The sequence below is a fragment of the Hoplias malabaricus genome, chromosome 7 (genome assembly GCF_029633855.1).
Source record: "Hoplias malabaricus isolate fHopMal1 chromosome 7, fHopMal1.hap1, whole genome shotgun sequence".
NCBI lineage: Eukaryota > Metazoa > Chordata > Actinopteri > Characiformes > Erythrinidae > Hoplias > Hoplias malabaricus.
The window spans coordinates 21,748,072-21,763,756 of record NC_089806.1 but is presented as its reverse complement, the minus strand read 5'-3'; the positions used below and the strand labels follow the sequence as shown (position 1 = coordinate 21,763,756).

The 15,685-nt window shown below is 39.4% G+C and overlaps 3 protein-coding genes across 3 annotated transcripts in view; 1 reads left to right on the top strand and 2 right to left on the bottom strand.

Moving 5' to 3' along the window:
* Positions 1-781: 781 nt before the first annotated feature.
* On the bottom strand, positions 782-6,890 carry bsnd (barttin CLCNK type accessory subunit beta). The gene is made up of 3 exons (XM_066677850.1): positions 6,714-6,890; positions 5,994-6,079; positions 782-1,055 (listed from the first exon to the last, which is right to left on the bottom strand). Exons 1-3 carry the CDS (start codon positions 6,888-6,890, stop codon positions 782-784), a joined length of 537 nt encoding a protein of 178 aa, XP_066533947.1.
* Positions 871-15,685, top strand: part of dhcr24 (24-dehydrocholesterol reductase) — a 31,629-nt gene continuing 16,814 nt past the window's right edge. Inside the window, exon 1 of the mRNA XM_066676704.1 lies at positions 871-971. The gene's annotated coding sequence lies outside the window, so the exon portion shown is untranslated. The remainder of the gene's footprint in view (positions 972-15,685) is intronic.
* Positions 7,677-15,094, bottom strand: si:dkeyp-51f12.3 (uncharacterized protein LOC107988041 homolog). Its single transcript, XM_066677194.1, has 4 exons — positions 14,962-15,094; positions 14,251-14,294; positions 11,709-12,177; positions 7,677-9,453 (listed from the first exon to the last, which is right to left on the bottom strand). The coding sequence occupies exons 3-4, from the start codon at positions 11,891-11,893 to the stop codon at positions 9,279-9,281; spliced, it is 360 nt and encodes a 119-aa protein (XP_066533291.1). The 5' UTR covers positions 11,894-12,177; positions 14,251-14,294; positions 14,962-15,094; the 3' UTR covers positions 7,677-9,278.

Sequence of the window (15,685 nt, the reverse complement as noted above, 5' to 3'; positions counted from 1 at the left end):
TGGAAATGTGAACCAAGGTCATTTGTGTGTGTGTGTGTGTGTATGTGTGAGAGAGAGAGAGAGAGAATGTGTGTGTGTGTGTGTGTGTGTGTCTGTCTTAGCCAATGTATAATCCACCCAGTGCACTGTTTTGACTTCAGTGTGTCTGGAGAAATACACCAGTGTCATTTTGCATTTACTCTATTAATCTTTGCGCCTACAAAGCAAAGTGACAGCTTGTACAGGATGCTAAGTAAAACAAAACTAACTTTCAACAAAGGGACATGGGTAAAAACAAAACAAATAAGAGAGAAAAGAAAAACATTTCAAAACAAAGACTTTTGTTTGACTTTTGAACAGTTGTCTATAAAAAGCAAACGTGTGGCATTAAAAACAAAAACACTAGTACCAGCCAGTAATCAGATTTATAGCAGCTAAATTCTATTTAGTGATTAACATGTTCTCTAAAGTGTTTATGTTTCATACAGGGGCAAAAACATGTAAGTAGTTCTTATCAAAACTGAAGTCAATTTTCATTTATAGCAAATGTGTTTTTACAAGTTTTCACAAGATGCCAACTGGTAGGACCTCCTTTACTTACTTTTTTGCAGTTCTCTCTCACACACACATAACTGAGTTATTACATAATGTAAAGAATTATTTTTTGAATAATACTGCATCTAACATTTCACATGCAATAGTAACAGGAGAAAATTGGATGGTTTCCAGTGGTCAGAAATAAATTCTAGAAAAGGAAGATTGTTATTGTCTACATATTTATCATTTTATTTTTATAACAGATCTATTCACTGTCCAGTTCTGCTGTGCAGTAGCAGGAGTCATCCACTTTACCATAGTAGAGTTCAGGTTCATTGCCTGGCTCTGTGGTCCTGCCAGAAAGGAGAGGGGTGCTGGAGCGGCATGGGTGTATGATGGGAGATGTGTGGAGGACATCACTGGGCTGAGAAACTGGAACTTTTCCCTCTGTTTGGGTGAGTGAGAATATTTCATCTTCATCTTCTTCCTCTTCCAAATAGAAACAAGCCAGAGGAGCCTTCAGGGGTTCAGTTGCACTGCTGTAAAAAGTTCAAAGAAGAGCTGGTTTACATAGATTGTTTAAATATATCCTTTGTATAAGCTTTGTTATCAGCCATAGTGACACAGCGGTGGTGCCATCTCTGGGTACACTGAAAACATTAAAAATGTATGGACTCATAAATTGTATCAGAAACAAAAATATTACTTTTAATCACAGAAATCCTTATTAAAGGTATAATGCTGTAAAAACCATAACCTAATTGTAGCTATCAAAGTATATCCTAATCTCTGTAAGTTTTACATTATTTAGGTCAAGGGTGTTGAATTAGCATGGACGGAGGTGACGTGTCCCAACCAATATCCAGCGATTATGGAATTGTCCCCACTAATAATTTGATGCCCTCCAAAAAAATTTAAATAAAAAAACCCCAGATCTGTCAACGTCTCATTAACCTAGAGGTGCAGAAAGGGTTAGAGTGGTACATTCAAAGGTCCCCACCAATGTCAAGAGCAAATCTACGCCATTGATTTAGATACAGTGTGTCCCAAATATAAGGAAACACCCATATACAGATGATGAACCAATTACTAGATCTAAGGGAAGAGCAAAACCTGTTAGACCATGGTTCTCCTTGTCCCACAGCTTGTTTCTAAAATTGGATACCATATAGTAACGAATCAACATGGTTATGGTGGGCACTGCCAATATACAGCATAGCGCATATACATTTCTGGCAATGAAGATGCAGCTTCTTGGATGGAATTTTATAGAAATAACAGATTTATCACTATAGGGTTACCAATTCAGTAATACCGGGATCAGACTACAGGAATTTACCCCGATTTTGTAGTATCCGACAAATTTCCAGTGTCGATTTTGAGCGTCCGGGCGAGTAATCGTGTAGTGTGACATAATCAAAGATCAGGGAATGAAAACCACGACGAAAAGTCTACCATGTTAGAATTTTTTGGATCTTTTCACCTAGTCTGACGTATCCTACGGCATGTTCCTTGGCGATGACCAATAGGACGACAGAGCGCTGTCTGGCGCGCATATGTAAACATAGAGAAGCTCTCAGGTGGAAATGTCTCTTTGCATAAGAGAGTCTACTCCTCCTTGAAACACAAAGGAACAGGACTTCTTCTTTTTAGAACACAAAACGACAGCAGCACACACAGTGCTTCTGTAGCCATGATTGACAGCTTCTTGACCCGCTCCCTGAGAAACTCTGAACTCAAGCAATGGTCCGTGTGAAACGTGTAGTGTTGCCAGTCTCCCATCCAACACAGCATGAATTTATAGCGCTAATCTGACATAGTGAACGTTGTGAAAGACAAAAATACTGTGTAGTCTGATCCAGGCATAAGATGAATAAAATACAGCATTTTAGCCCTGTGGCCCAGCTTTACCAAACTATTCTGCTTTCCCAAAGTATAATGAATACCAGACTGTTATATATTAACTTGAAATATTGAACAAATCTAAACATTTATCTTATTCTGATTACTAATTATTTCTTTATTTACATATAAAACTGATCTAGTGCATCCCTATAAAATCAGGCCTGGCTCAGAGTCTGCCCCGTTTGATTTACAAAATATTTTGAAGAAGAAATTTTTATTAAACTGATTCAATTGGAAACATTGCATTTTATATTGCAGTCTCCCTTCAAATCTACTATCAGAGCACCTAGATTCTAGGCATTGATTACACTTGAATCCAGTTGCTAACACTGAGCAGAATGCTCGTTCTAAACTGTTTGATATTATTCCATTAATTAAATGTACTAGATTCTAAAGTCATAAAACAAGTGCTTGATTAAGTCTAATTCCTTCTCTCTATCTCTCAGTTGCTGAGAGATTAAAACTATATCCCATCAATATTCCCAAAAACATAATCTCATCATAGACCATATAACTGCATTTGCTGTCTGCCAAGATTCAATCTGCCAACGGCCGAGCCTCATTAGAGCTGGATTGATTGAAGTGTTCATGGATGATGAGTGCTGATAGATTATCCACAAGCTCATAAAGACATTGAATGCCTTCTTATCTCCCACAACGAATAAGATACAGAAAGTATGATTGGTAGTTATTTTTAATATGTCCTTTTGACCTTGTTTATTGGCAGGTCAGTTCAGTTCTCTGATTTTCTTTACAAATACAAAATATACTGAATGCTGTTCAAAAAGATATTGTCATTCTTACAATATTGTATTTACAGTAGTAAATAATCAGCTTTGAGCACTGGACGCCCTGACGTGATGAAAAAAAATACAGTTTAAAGAAATACATGTAATGGAAAATAAACAGGCAAAAATCTATCAGTGACATGAGGTCACAATCATGGGGCGGGTGAAAAATTATATATATATGCTGTTCCCTGTCTTGTTTTGGTTCCTGGTTGTGTTCCTTTGGTCATGTGATCTTCTTGCCCTTGTGTTCCTTGTGTTATGTGTTGATTGGCTTCCAGATGTGTCTTGTTTTGTTTGTTGTTTTATAGCCTGTGCCCTAGTTTTCCAATTGTTTTCCATTTGAGTTAGTTTAACCCTAAACCCCCCAGGAGCTGGCACAGGAGAGGGCACGGAAAACAAGACAAACTAGGACAAGACAAGGAACCATAGGAGACAGGACTCAGGACAAGACAGGAACAGACATAGGAACTCTGGGACACGACAGGACCGGATATATAAGACGGGACATGGGACATGACAGGAGACTGAACAAGAGACTTACAAAATTAAACAGGAGACGGAACTAGGGACTGGAATGGACTAGACCGGACGGGAGTGGAAACATGAGACTTGACAGGAGACTGGGGTTGTACATTGGACAGGAACTGTGACAAGACTAGGGACTGAACAGGTTTGGGGACAGAAAACCTGGGCAGGTGACAGGACAGGTGACTGGAATGGAGACAAGACAGGTGACTGAACACTGGATGGATACGGGGACTGGACATGAGGCAGGACAGGTGACAGGACTGGGTGCTGGGACTGGACAGAAGACAGGACAGGTGACAGGACACTAGACTGCAACGGGGACTGGACTGGATTAACGGGACTGGACATGAGACAGGACAGAGGGTTGAAATGGGGCCTGGACAGGACTTGGCAGGGGAACAGGGACCAAGACGAACAGACACGAACACAGTGACAGGGACTGGGACAGAGACAAAGGCAGACACAGGTATAGGGACCAGGACAGGGACAAACAGGGGAACCAAAACAACTGGTGGGTGCCCAGGACTGGCAAATGTCTGAGGGTAAGTCCAAGAAACCAGCCTGGGCACAGCTCTAGGGATTGGCCCCGAAGTCCTAGGGGCCGAGCCACAGTCACGTGTGCAGAAGCGGCCACAGTCACTGGTGCCAAAACGGCCAGAGCCGCCTTCACTTGGACAGGAGCGGCTGAGGAAGCCGCCTTCACTTGGACAGGAGCGGCTGAGGAAGCCGCCTTCACTTGGACAGGAGCGGCTGAGGAAGCCGCCTTCACTTGGACAGGAGCGGCTGAGGAAGCCGCCTTCACTTGGACAGGAGCGGCTGGGGAAGCCGCCTTCACTTGGACAGGAGCGGCTGGGGAAGCCAGCCTGGGCACAGCTCTAGGGATCGGCCCCGAAGTCCTAGGGGCCGAGCCACAGTCACGGGTGCAGAAGCGGCCACAGTCACTGGTGCCGAAACGGCCGGAGCGGCTGGGGAGTTGCGCGTTCGGGGGGGGGGGCATCTGTCACGCCCTCGTCCTGTCATGTCTGTTTTCCCGACCTCGTTCTCAGCACATGGCTCTTTGTTGTTTCCCTAGTCCCGCCTTTGTTCCGCCTCCTTGTCCGTCCTCCTCGTTATCTGTCCAGGTGTATCTTGTCTGTGTCTTGTATTTAAGTACTTCGTTTGTACCTTCCTATTGTGTCTTGTACTTCTTTTCCTCTGTCGTTATTTCGTTAACTCTTTAGTCTGTCAGTCCCGTTTGCCCTGTTTAGCTCCCCGTGTCTAGTTTAGCTCCCTGTTTGTTTTCGTTCTGTTGAAGTCTCTTTGTTTTGTTATATTCCTTTAATAAAAGTACTGTGTTTTAGCAAGTGCGTCCGCCTCAGACAGTCCGCCTCCATGATCCCTGACAAGTTTCCTTTGCTTGAGTGATTTGCTTTCTGTTTGTGCTTCTGTCCTGGTTAGTGTTTTGTGTATGGTAAGTCCTGGTAAGTTTTTTTTTTTTTTTTTTTTTTGTATTCCAATATAAACTCTGCATATTGCCATCTCCTTTGTCCCTCACACCACACCCCTATTGGGGCAGTGGTATAATAACATGTTATTTTTAACAAAAAAAATACCAAACTGGCAAGTGAGAGGAATTTATCCATAGCTACATTTCAGTTGTATGAAGAAAAATACTGCAAAAGTTCTTGGGTATAATATTGTGTCAAATTATTTGTGAGATTTGGTTCAGATTATTTTAAAGGTAAATTTTGGTGTACTTGACTATGGCAAATTAATTCTTTTTAATAAAATGGCAAAATTAATTTAAATACTACACAGCTGTTAACATAAAATGACAAAAGAGCTGGAGAATGTTTGAGCTTAGAATTACAAATGCTGTACAAAAAACGCTTTAAAACTTCTGTACACACAATACATTACATGACCGAAGTTAGGTAACCACAGAAACTGATGTTGCAGTATGTGGTTTTAGTCTCTAGAAATCACCAACCAGCTGATTGGTACACTCTGGAGCATCATGCCCAATGCCAAACACAGACTTCAGGGATAAAATTTCCTCCAGGACAGGGCTATGGACTGAGTATTGGAGCACTATCCACAGCAACAGGGAAATACAGTCCTCATAACCTGGCTGTGTACTGAGCAAAATCCACTGCAACATTGTAATGGTCTATGGGTGAAGGGGAAATATACCTTACCATACACTAACATTCAGAGTGCACAGCTATTAAACATATGGTTTTTGTCTCATGTTGATATATTGATGTGTCCTACCTGACCTGTAGGACCTCCGCTCCTGCACACAGCTCCTGTTTCTCAGCACTCTCCAGCACTTCCTGGTGTGGTAGTATAAGTGTAACCTGCAGGACACAGCAACTCAGCTCATGTAACACAGAGCACTGAAGTCAATCCCAAGTCTGAGTTTAACAGCTTTACTGCTGTGGGTCAGATAAATTGGTCACTGCCAGATTGTCTTTTGAATAAAACCAACATTGACACTTAAACAGGCAGAAATACTGGACAGGTTTTTAATTAATTTGATTTAGGTTCTGACCAGATGAACATTGATGTATCATGTTAAGCCAAAGTTTGTAATACACAAGGTGAATAATGAAAAAAAAAACTTAAGCTGTATCCTGTGTGGCAGCAACACTACCTGTTGTGCCACTATGACACCCAGAGTTTATTTTTGTAAGATGGGTTTGCATTCTGCATTCAGGGAACGAAATTCAAAGTAAAATATGTTAAAATAAAAACTATATATCTTTCAAAAAAGCCATTACAGAAAAGTACAACATTTACAAATATAATTCTCTGCTGATGTTTTCAGAACTTTGGATCTAATCACTGAAAATACTTGGGATTTCCAAAACTGAACCGAATCCCTGCACAATGCTTTAAAAAAAATAAAAGACAAATGAATTAGGATAGGCATTTGCAGGATTTTAGTAAGTAAAATTACAATTTAGTCCAAGACTAAGACTTTCTACTTACCCTTGGGTAGCACTGGCACATGGTCCATACTGTCCCGATGCAAACCATCAGTGCCCCCATGGCACAGAATGTAGCAAACACCTGTGGTTGCTCCACTGCCATCAAGAAGACTCCCAGAGCTACCAAAACCAGCCCCAGGACAATGAGGCCATAGCGGTAAGGCTTGTTCTCCGCCATGTTAGTGAGTGAGAGGTTCAGCTGTGAGTCTATCGAGTCCATTTGTTTATGTTCAAAAAGCTTGAGAACTGGTTGGCTGACTAGAAGGTGAAGGTGAGACAAGGTAGGTGGGTCAGATGTGAATGGAGTGGCCAGCGGCTGACAGAGCTTCCATGGTGCGCTGGAGCATAAAATGAGCCTTGTCCAGGTGACCTTCCCTCAGGCTACATCTGTGCTATACCTCAGTAATGTTGCTAAACCTCTTCAGTGCCACAGGGTTCATTATTGTAAGGCCTGCACTTGCAAAATCTAATGGATATACATTAGAAATACTAATAGATAAAATGGAAGGCAGGCATAGTACATCAGTGTGGATGTCAATTGGCTGTATTTCAACCTGTTTTTGGATATCATATATCAAGCCGTCAGAAGAACATGTGTAAGACTAGGGTTAGTGTAAATTGGTTTCATTTCATAATACAATGTCTCTACATTAAAATAGTTACTAATACATTGCGATTGCTGGTATGTCATCAAAGCTGCCTTGCTTTGGACCTTACTCAAGAGAAAATGTGGTTCTAAATCATGTACGGCCTATTTATCCTTCATTAGTTATACCCTGTAGGTATGCGATCTGCTAGCAACCTTCATGCAGTCATATCAGCAGGCTTCTATTTTCAATCAGTCTCAACTCTCTCAACAACTCTGATTACATTGCCACTAATTTACATACACCTAATATCAATGCCTTTTCAGTCCTGAAGTAATGTAAATTGGATCTTAATTTATGCAAACTATGTTTTTTATTTGGAACTGCTTTAAACAATCAGAACAGAACAGAAGTCAAACAAATAAGCCACAAACAGTGTTACACATTACACATTCCCATAAAAAAGGTACAAAGCATTATTAGTGTTTAAAATAAGTGCAGTCCTCCCCACCCCTATGTTCTTACACATACATCCCAAAATACATGAAACAAAAATAATAAGGTACACAAATGTTTAAAAAAAACAAAACAAATATTTAAGTGTTTAAGTAAGTAAACAGATAAATGGTCCAAGGCACTACTCAGTATTTCAATTAATTGTTTCAAAAATAGGCACTGTCAAGGTGGAAACAGCAGATGCTTTCAGCTAGTAAAGTAAGTGATTATCATTACCCAAAACATAGCGTTGACATTTTTAATGATCACCTTTGTAGTGCCTTCTCATAAATCCCTTTCATGGTCAGGTTTCATCAAGTGACAGAATTTTCATCATAGTACATTCTATTGTATTATATTAATGTAATTATTAATGTACCATAGAGCCATTATCATAATGCTGTCTAATAGATTGGAAAATCCTTACCTATAAGCTGACAATAGGCTTAGATGTCTACAAAACTTTCTCCAGGTCTAAAAGGGGCAAAAGGTTTTGGGTGAACTTGGACTATAATGTCATTCCATTGTAAGCATGATATTACATCATAAGTCTCCCATTGGCCATTCATTCATTTATTGTTTGTAATCACTTATCCAGTTCAGGGTTGTGGTTCCTTTGGCCATGTTGTATGTACAACAAGCCTTTTCCACTCCTGACTTGACACTAGCTCAATGACTAGGTGGAATCAGGAAGGTTATCTGACTATTATTTTCTTCATTTCACTGTCAAAATGATTAATAAACTATAAGTTTTATTCTTCCTCATACTCATTTCAGTGCAAAACAAACTTTTCTGGCTTCTATTGTGCCTTACTGCAGGATAATGCTAAAATTTCAGAAATGGGTTGAACTCCCTTTCAGCAATAGTGTTAGGAACTGTTTTCACATATTCAAGTTTTTTCTTCCACTGATTTTTTTTCTCAATACTTTTATCAACTGAAAGGTTTTACCATCAGAAATCAAAGCACAAAGATTCCCTGGACATTCTGCAGTTAATTTTAATAGTAGCCTGTGGTTTCCCATATATTGTCCTGCGTCACTTTAGCAGAGCCTTTTCACTGACCTCAAATTACACTTAGACCCTAAATTATTAAAGTCTGAATATTTTTGATCACAATCCAAAGTTCATAATCAGGCCATCAACTCCTAAATGACACATTTGTGGTCTTGAACATTCTGGAAATTCCCAAGTTGAGCCGCCTTTCAAGTGAACCCAGCTCACAATGTTACGGGGTATTATGATGCCACTAAAAGCCAAGCAATATGCCAATAATAATGTGTGTTTGCAAAGAAATACATATTTCATAGCCACAGTCAATGTTCACTTATGGAACTCATTCAGCCTGAGTGGTCTGCAAACAATACAATGCTATATACTTACAGGAAACATTTTGGCTTTTTAACTAACCAATAAGCTAGCATCATCACCTAGCTTTTTTCCTGGTTGGCCTCACCCTCACATGGTCCTGAGGGAACAGCAGTGATCATAGCTGGTTTAGAGATGTGGTAGTCTTCATGACTGTCTCATAGGATGGTGGGGGCTCCATGTCCCAAGGAGGGGGTGTACAGGGCAGGCTTTGGAGACTGGTGTGTGTTGTAGGTGAGCACTGAACTGAGCTCCGCTCTTCTGCTGAAGCCCTACGGATCCTATCTAGTCTCCTGTAGAAGAGAAAAAAAAGCTTTACAAAACTCTGTCACTTTATAGTAACATAAGAAACAACGCTCTGCAAAAGCCAGAGGCCACCCAAATAATTTCACTGCAGAATCGGCAACTAAATGTTATATTGTATATTATTTTATTGTATTTCCTGTTTCTCTTCTGTGTTGTGTGATTTTGTTTTAAACAGTGGTCACACGTGAATATTTTTGGATCTGAACCAAGAGTGGAGTTTTACTTTCTTATATACCTCAAAGATTAAATCTTTAAATACTTTAAATACCACCAGGTCTTGAACAGTTGTTAAGGGACTCAAATTCTTTGTATCTTTTAATAATTCTGTGAACACAAAGCTCAAGAACTGATGTTGGATGATTTGGTCTTAAGCACAAACATCATTCCAACTCATCCCAATGGCACTGAATGGAGTTCCATCACTGTGGAATGTAGTTACACTCCTTCAAAGCCCAATACTCTACACCTATCTAGTTGATTATAGTACAGTAACATCAAGTTCTTATGCAGCTACTCCAAAACATCCCATATCATTTCATGCTTTTCAATAGAGATTATAAAAGCTGTGTGTGTACTGTCCAAAAAAGGTACATCTTAAAGTAGATGAGTACACTAATAACATGTTCTGTCCCTGAATACTTCTGACTGGGCATATGGGGGATAATCACTGAATATTCTTCCATGTTTGTTTTGCCATCTGTGTCCTCTCTGGCCTTCCTCTTATAAAGTAGATGATATATTGCTGTCTTTAACTCGAGTGGACACAGAGCAGATTGTGCTCACTGTTGTGTATCGACATCATGCAGAAAGACTTCACTCATTGGATGTTAGAGTACATTAGCGTAGCTTTGAGTTTATACAGCCAGCTGGAGTGTTTATTGCTGTCATACAAACATCTATGATTCCAGATACAGAAAACGGGAGGGGGTAAAGAGACCCTAACATTTTATGAGCCAAAATAAAAAAAAACCTCTTCCTCTCCCTGCAAAGTTGTGTGTCTCACTGCTTTGTATGGCTGACTCTTTTTTAATGACTGTTTTCTGTTAACATTATAACAGCTAAAACAGAACAGATTAGTAACAGATTCCAATCACTATGACTCTGTGTCTCTTGTTTTCTCCAGCTGAACCCTTAGACACAACCCTATCATTGTCTCTTGAGTAAGGTCCAAAGCAAGGCAGCTTTGATGACATACCAGCAATTCACAGGAATCTGATTGGCAACTGGCCCTCTTTTTCTCCCCCTCAGACATGGAATGAATCAAGAGAGAGGGAGCCATCAACTAATCAGGTTTCCCAGGAACTGTGAACAACAATTTGTCTTAAGATGTTCCATTTTATATGTATTTTGTAGTATAAATTTAGAAAGTTTTTCATGGATTTCTACACTTTTCAAAGATTGAATATGGGTTTCTCAACGTAATGCAAATACAATCATCAGCTGTGTATTTCATTAAAACCAGGGATGCATTCCTTCTGTGTTACTAGATTTAATGCAGTGCAGAATATGAAATGTTTGAGCTTTCGTTTTAAATAGGAGAACAAGTAAGCAAACAACTCCATATCTTTATTCCCCTGTGTTTATCTACAACGGGAATGTCTAGTATAAAATTAAACTTAAGTTAGAACACCATGTCATTGCAACTGAGCAAAAAGTGAACAGAGGGTGTGTTTAAACTGGACAGAACATGGGTATACACAGGCAAATGCTGGGGCACAGACCTATTGTGCCTGTCATCCAATGGGGGAAAAACTGCAGTCTCCCCTTCTACAAACTAATGAGAGCATGTATGACTTTTAAACTGAGATGTCAATGACTAAACACAGATGCTATGAAACAAACATCCAAATGGAAACTCATATCTACTCTGATCATTTGTTTTATGGCTAGTTCCATTAATCTGCTCTTTTTGAGTCCTGTGAAACAGTCTGTTCCTTGCCTAGGGGCTGTTTTGGTTTTGATGTTCTGCAGAATTAAAACAACCTTACATATTTAATGTTACATCAGCATTCCCAATATTAATCTGTTCATAATTCTTTTCCATTTAGCTTTCCAAATCACATCTTTATTATGCATAATGTGAACAGGATGAATTTTCATATATTTATTATTTTTTAATGTTATGCCTTTAATGGATACTTTACTGGTTCTTATGAAAACAGCACAAGTTATAACTTCTGACTGGTGCCTGGAAACACTGCCCTGCATTGTGATCCCACTCAACACAACAACTGCCTCTTACCTCTGTAAAGCAATGGCCTGCTCGTAGGTGTAGCGAGTGCCGGTGCGTGGGTGGAGCAGGAAGTGACCTGGGATGGTCATGTGACTGCTGGACTTCATAACTGTGCAGAAAGAGTAGATGAGGATGCTGAAGCCCAGGCCACCCAGGATCACACCGATGATTCCGGTGTACATGGTTGCGAACATGATGAGAATGACACCAGCTGCCACCAGCAGCACCCCCACACTCACTAGCCCTCTGTGAGGCAGAGAATTCCTGCTGCCCTCCGCTGAGCCATCACTTGGACCCTCAGAGCCCGCCACTCTGCCAGCACCACTGTGTGTGTGTGTGTGTCTTTGTTCGGGGAGGAGGGGAGATTAGCTCTGAGAGTGCAAGGGGGGTTGTGTTGCACAGAGCACAGCACAAAAGCCAGGCCAGCCTGGTGTCAGCTCATGTCCCCAGAGATCACAGTGAAAGATTGCAGAACTACCTGTACAGAGGGCAGAGGGAAAAAAACACCAAGAAAAGACCAGTTAGATCAACAGCGTTTATTATAGTAGTGACACAAAGTCTACACTAGATCTGAACTGTCCTATTTCATTTCCATTTCACTTTTATAAATATAAGTTTATAAAAAAGAACTATCCTAACACTGCAATTCATTTCAGTTTCTACTATTACAGAGTCCATGATACCACCAAAACTGGCCAAAATTCAACATTCAAAAATGTTTTATTTGATTCACATAATTTAAAACAAATAATATTATACATAAATAAATAAAATGAATTTTGTGCATATGTAAATTGTATTATTATGCAAATAAAAGGAAATCCACGAATTTACATAATAAGATAATGAAATAATATTCTGGAGCATTTGTATTTGTTCATTCTGTATGTGACAAATGGAAAGCTGATCACACTCCTATATAATATTACATATAAAATATAACATTTATACACATATTTATTCATTCATTCATATTCATATTTCTCCTGTTCAGGGTCTTGGGTCTGTAGCTTAGGCAGAATCACTGGGCACAAGACAGGAACACACCCTGTCCATCACATGGCACACTGGTACTGATATGCCTTCCCTAATTATTAGTGTGTGGCAGTGAGCAAAAATTATTGCTCCGCTAAATTATTCCACCAGGAGCAACTAGTCCTTCTAGGTTTTGAAAAATCAACACCGTTCCAATTCTGACATGTCTGTCCTGATCTGGAAGAGTGTGTATGCGTACATCTTTTAGATAAGCACATTCATACTCATGAAGTAGGCATACCTTTTTTGTTGTTTCTTTGCAAAAAACTCTCCTATAGGAGAGCACTGAGATGTGTAAACATTTAACCAAAATTTAAAATTTCTTCTACTTCAGACTGATCACACTCCTCCATCTTCTTTAATCACTTGTACTATTTTCCTCCATCCATATAAATGGAAAACCACTAGAGTGGTTGTTGTCATTACCACTCTTTGGAAATCTCCATATACTGTCACAGAATCTTAATTCAAAAAGAAACTCTTTCCAAGGCCTGTAAATCTGAAATAATTTCAGATCATCAGAATTTTTGTGCTATGAGCATTTGTTTGACTCTAGGCAGGGTACAACGTTCCATAGCATTCAGCATAATCTTTGTATGGTAGCAAAGGCTTTTGCAAAAGTATGTATTTAAACTGCTATAAAACAAACAAGTTTTGCATAATTTACACATATTTGTCACCAAACCATTAGTTAAGCAGTATTTTTTTAACCTTTGCAGTTAGGAAAATCGCCTGTAACAGGGATATCCACATTGGTTTATTTCTACTTACCCAAAGTTTAAACAGTTACTCCTCCAAGTTTTAAGCTAAATGGACACCAGTAGTGAAGGATAAGAGACACTATACCTAAACATTGTGCTTGGAATTTTATTATGTATGGTTGTTTTACATCATTTATTCAGTCACTCTCACACAGTACACACAGAGTGATATACAGTCATAATATAGTTACTTTAAGCCATGCACACAGCGCTATTCCTACAGAGTAAAGCTGGAACCATCAAAATTGGCAGGATCACAGACCCACTGTCTGAATAGCGTGCTACTCTGTTTCTAATCTGCGTCCGAGTTTGTGTCATTTATACAATCATCATTAAATGTTTTACTGCCATCACAACACACTTGCAGTATCTGCATTCTATGGATATTACCTGGTTACTGTGGTTTTGTAGCTTTATATGTTATTGTAAAAAACTACAAAGATATTACAGATTGTTACAAACCTTTACTACGGAGAATAGTTAAACAAAATCATACGCCAAAGTAGGCAATTTCTCATCTTAGCCAAAACCCATTTCTTGTTCTGGTTTTTTAGAGTCATATTGTGACAGGTCTGGAGTTAAACTCCTGTAACATCAATGAGCTGGCCACTTGTTGATAAAACAACGCTACCAGCTTACTTCGTGAAAGACTGTGATGACAAATATATCAATTTCCGGTATAAATCATGAAATATAGAGATTATAGAAACAATGCATGTTTTTAAATAGCAAAGTCTCAGTCGAACCTCTCTTACCTTTATAGCTCTGTGTTCCTCGAGCGCTTCATTTGTTCCCGCCACTACTCAAGAAAGACAAAATTGTGAGCCAGATTATGAACGTTAGCAGAGATCGACCATGAAATATATTTTATGGAATCGTTCACAAAGGCGAAAGTCTGATAAACCGAGGCGAGCTGCTGTCTTCTTTCCCGAGCCCTGCGCTCATTTCCTGTGGGCTACAAACGCACTCTATGGAGCGGAAAAGCCCCCAAACCGAAAAAGGAAAAGACGACCACGGTCCTTTGGTCCTAGAGGAGGATTCCTGTTTCCGAGGGCGACCCCGTTCATACGCCCCGTTGTTGAAGCCTTGAGCACAGTCTAGTTTCAAATCTCCAGGACCCGCCTTCCGGGCTTCTGTACACCACCTCCATTCCCGTCCCTTCCCAATCTTCACGTTTACAACATGAAACAGCTCAGACAGAGGAAAACCCACGAGGCAGCAATGGAGAGTAAAAATGACTGACTATAGAGAGAGAGACTAGTTAGAGCTAAAATATCTCTCCTCTGAGGCAATTTTGGGTAATGCGTGGTTGCTTCCTTGAGCAACATGGGGGATAAAAAAAAGGATTTTTCAAACATTCATGTTACTATTCATCATTGAGGATTCGTTCCCATTCAATGGAGCAAGACGTTTTATTTAGCATCAAAATTTGCCATCATTATTGTATACAGTATTTGTATGCTTACCTTTTAGTACCACACATCAACTTCTTTTATCGTTCCCCACATACAGGCAGCCATGTTTAAACAAGTTTAGTGCGAAATATCGATAAAGTCTGCTGCCTAATTTGACGAAAAATCACTGGATTACTACGAGGACCAAACCATATAAATATATCAGTGTTCTGCTGAGTGCCAATTTGTAAAACTAAAAATATAGTTACAGTTTAAAGTAAAATCAGTTTTGGCAGAATATTTTTGCATTAGGCTAAGTTTTATAAAACTCACGCTGTTCAAATGATCCAACCCAAAGACCTGTGTATGTGAGCATTTAAAAGCACAAAAGCACCACTGCACTGACGCATATATGAAGAAAATATTAGATTCACTTGAATATTTTCTCTTTAGGTATTATTTTCAAATTGATCCATCAACTCAGAGAAGGGTTCTGAAACAACCAAGGTCACAAATCTTCTTCCACATGTTGCACATAATAATACATTTCCACTAGTCTTTATATACCTCATAATGTTACTTGATATAGTCTATGAAATGCTGCTTTGTAAAATCTTCACATACACTTTATTCCACCTCTCATGCAGATTACATCATGTGCATAAATAAAAGACTTAAAACTGGCTAATAATCTCTAATTGCACATATTAATTATATTGGGTATTTAAAGATTTCTTAGCTGGGTTTTTTGTAACATTCTAATGGGCTAAATATTTCAAAACAGCATTTCATTCCT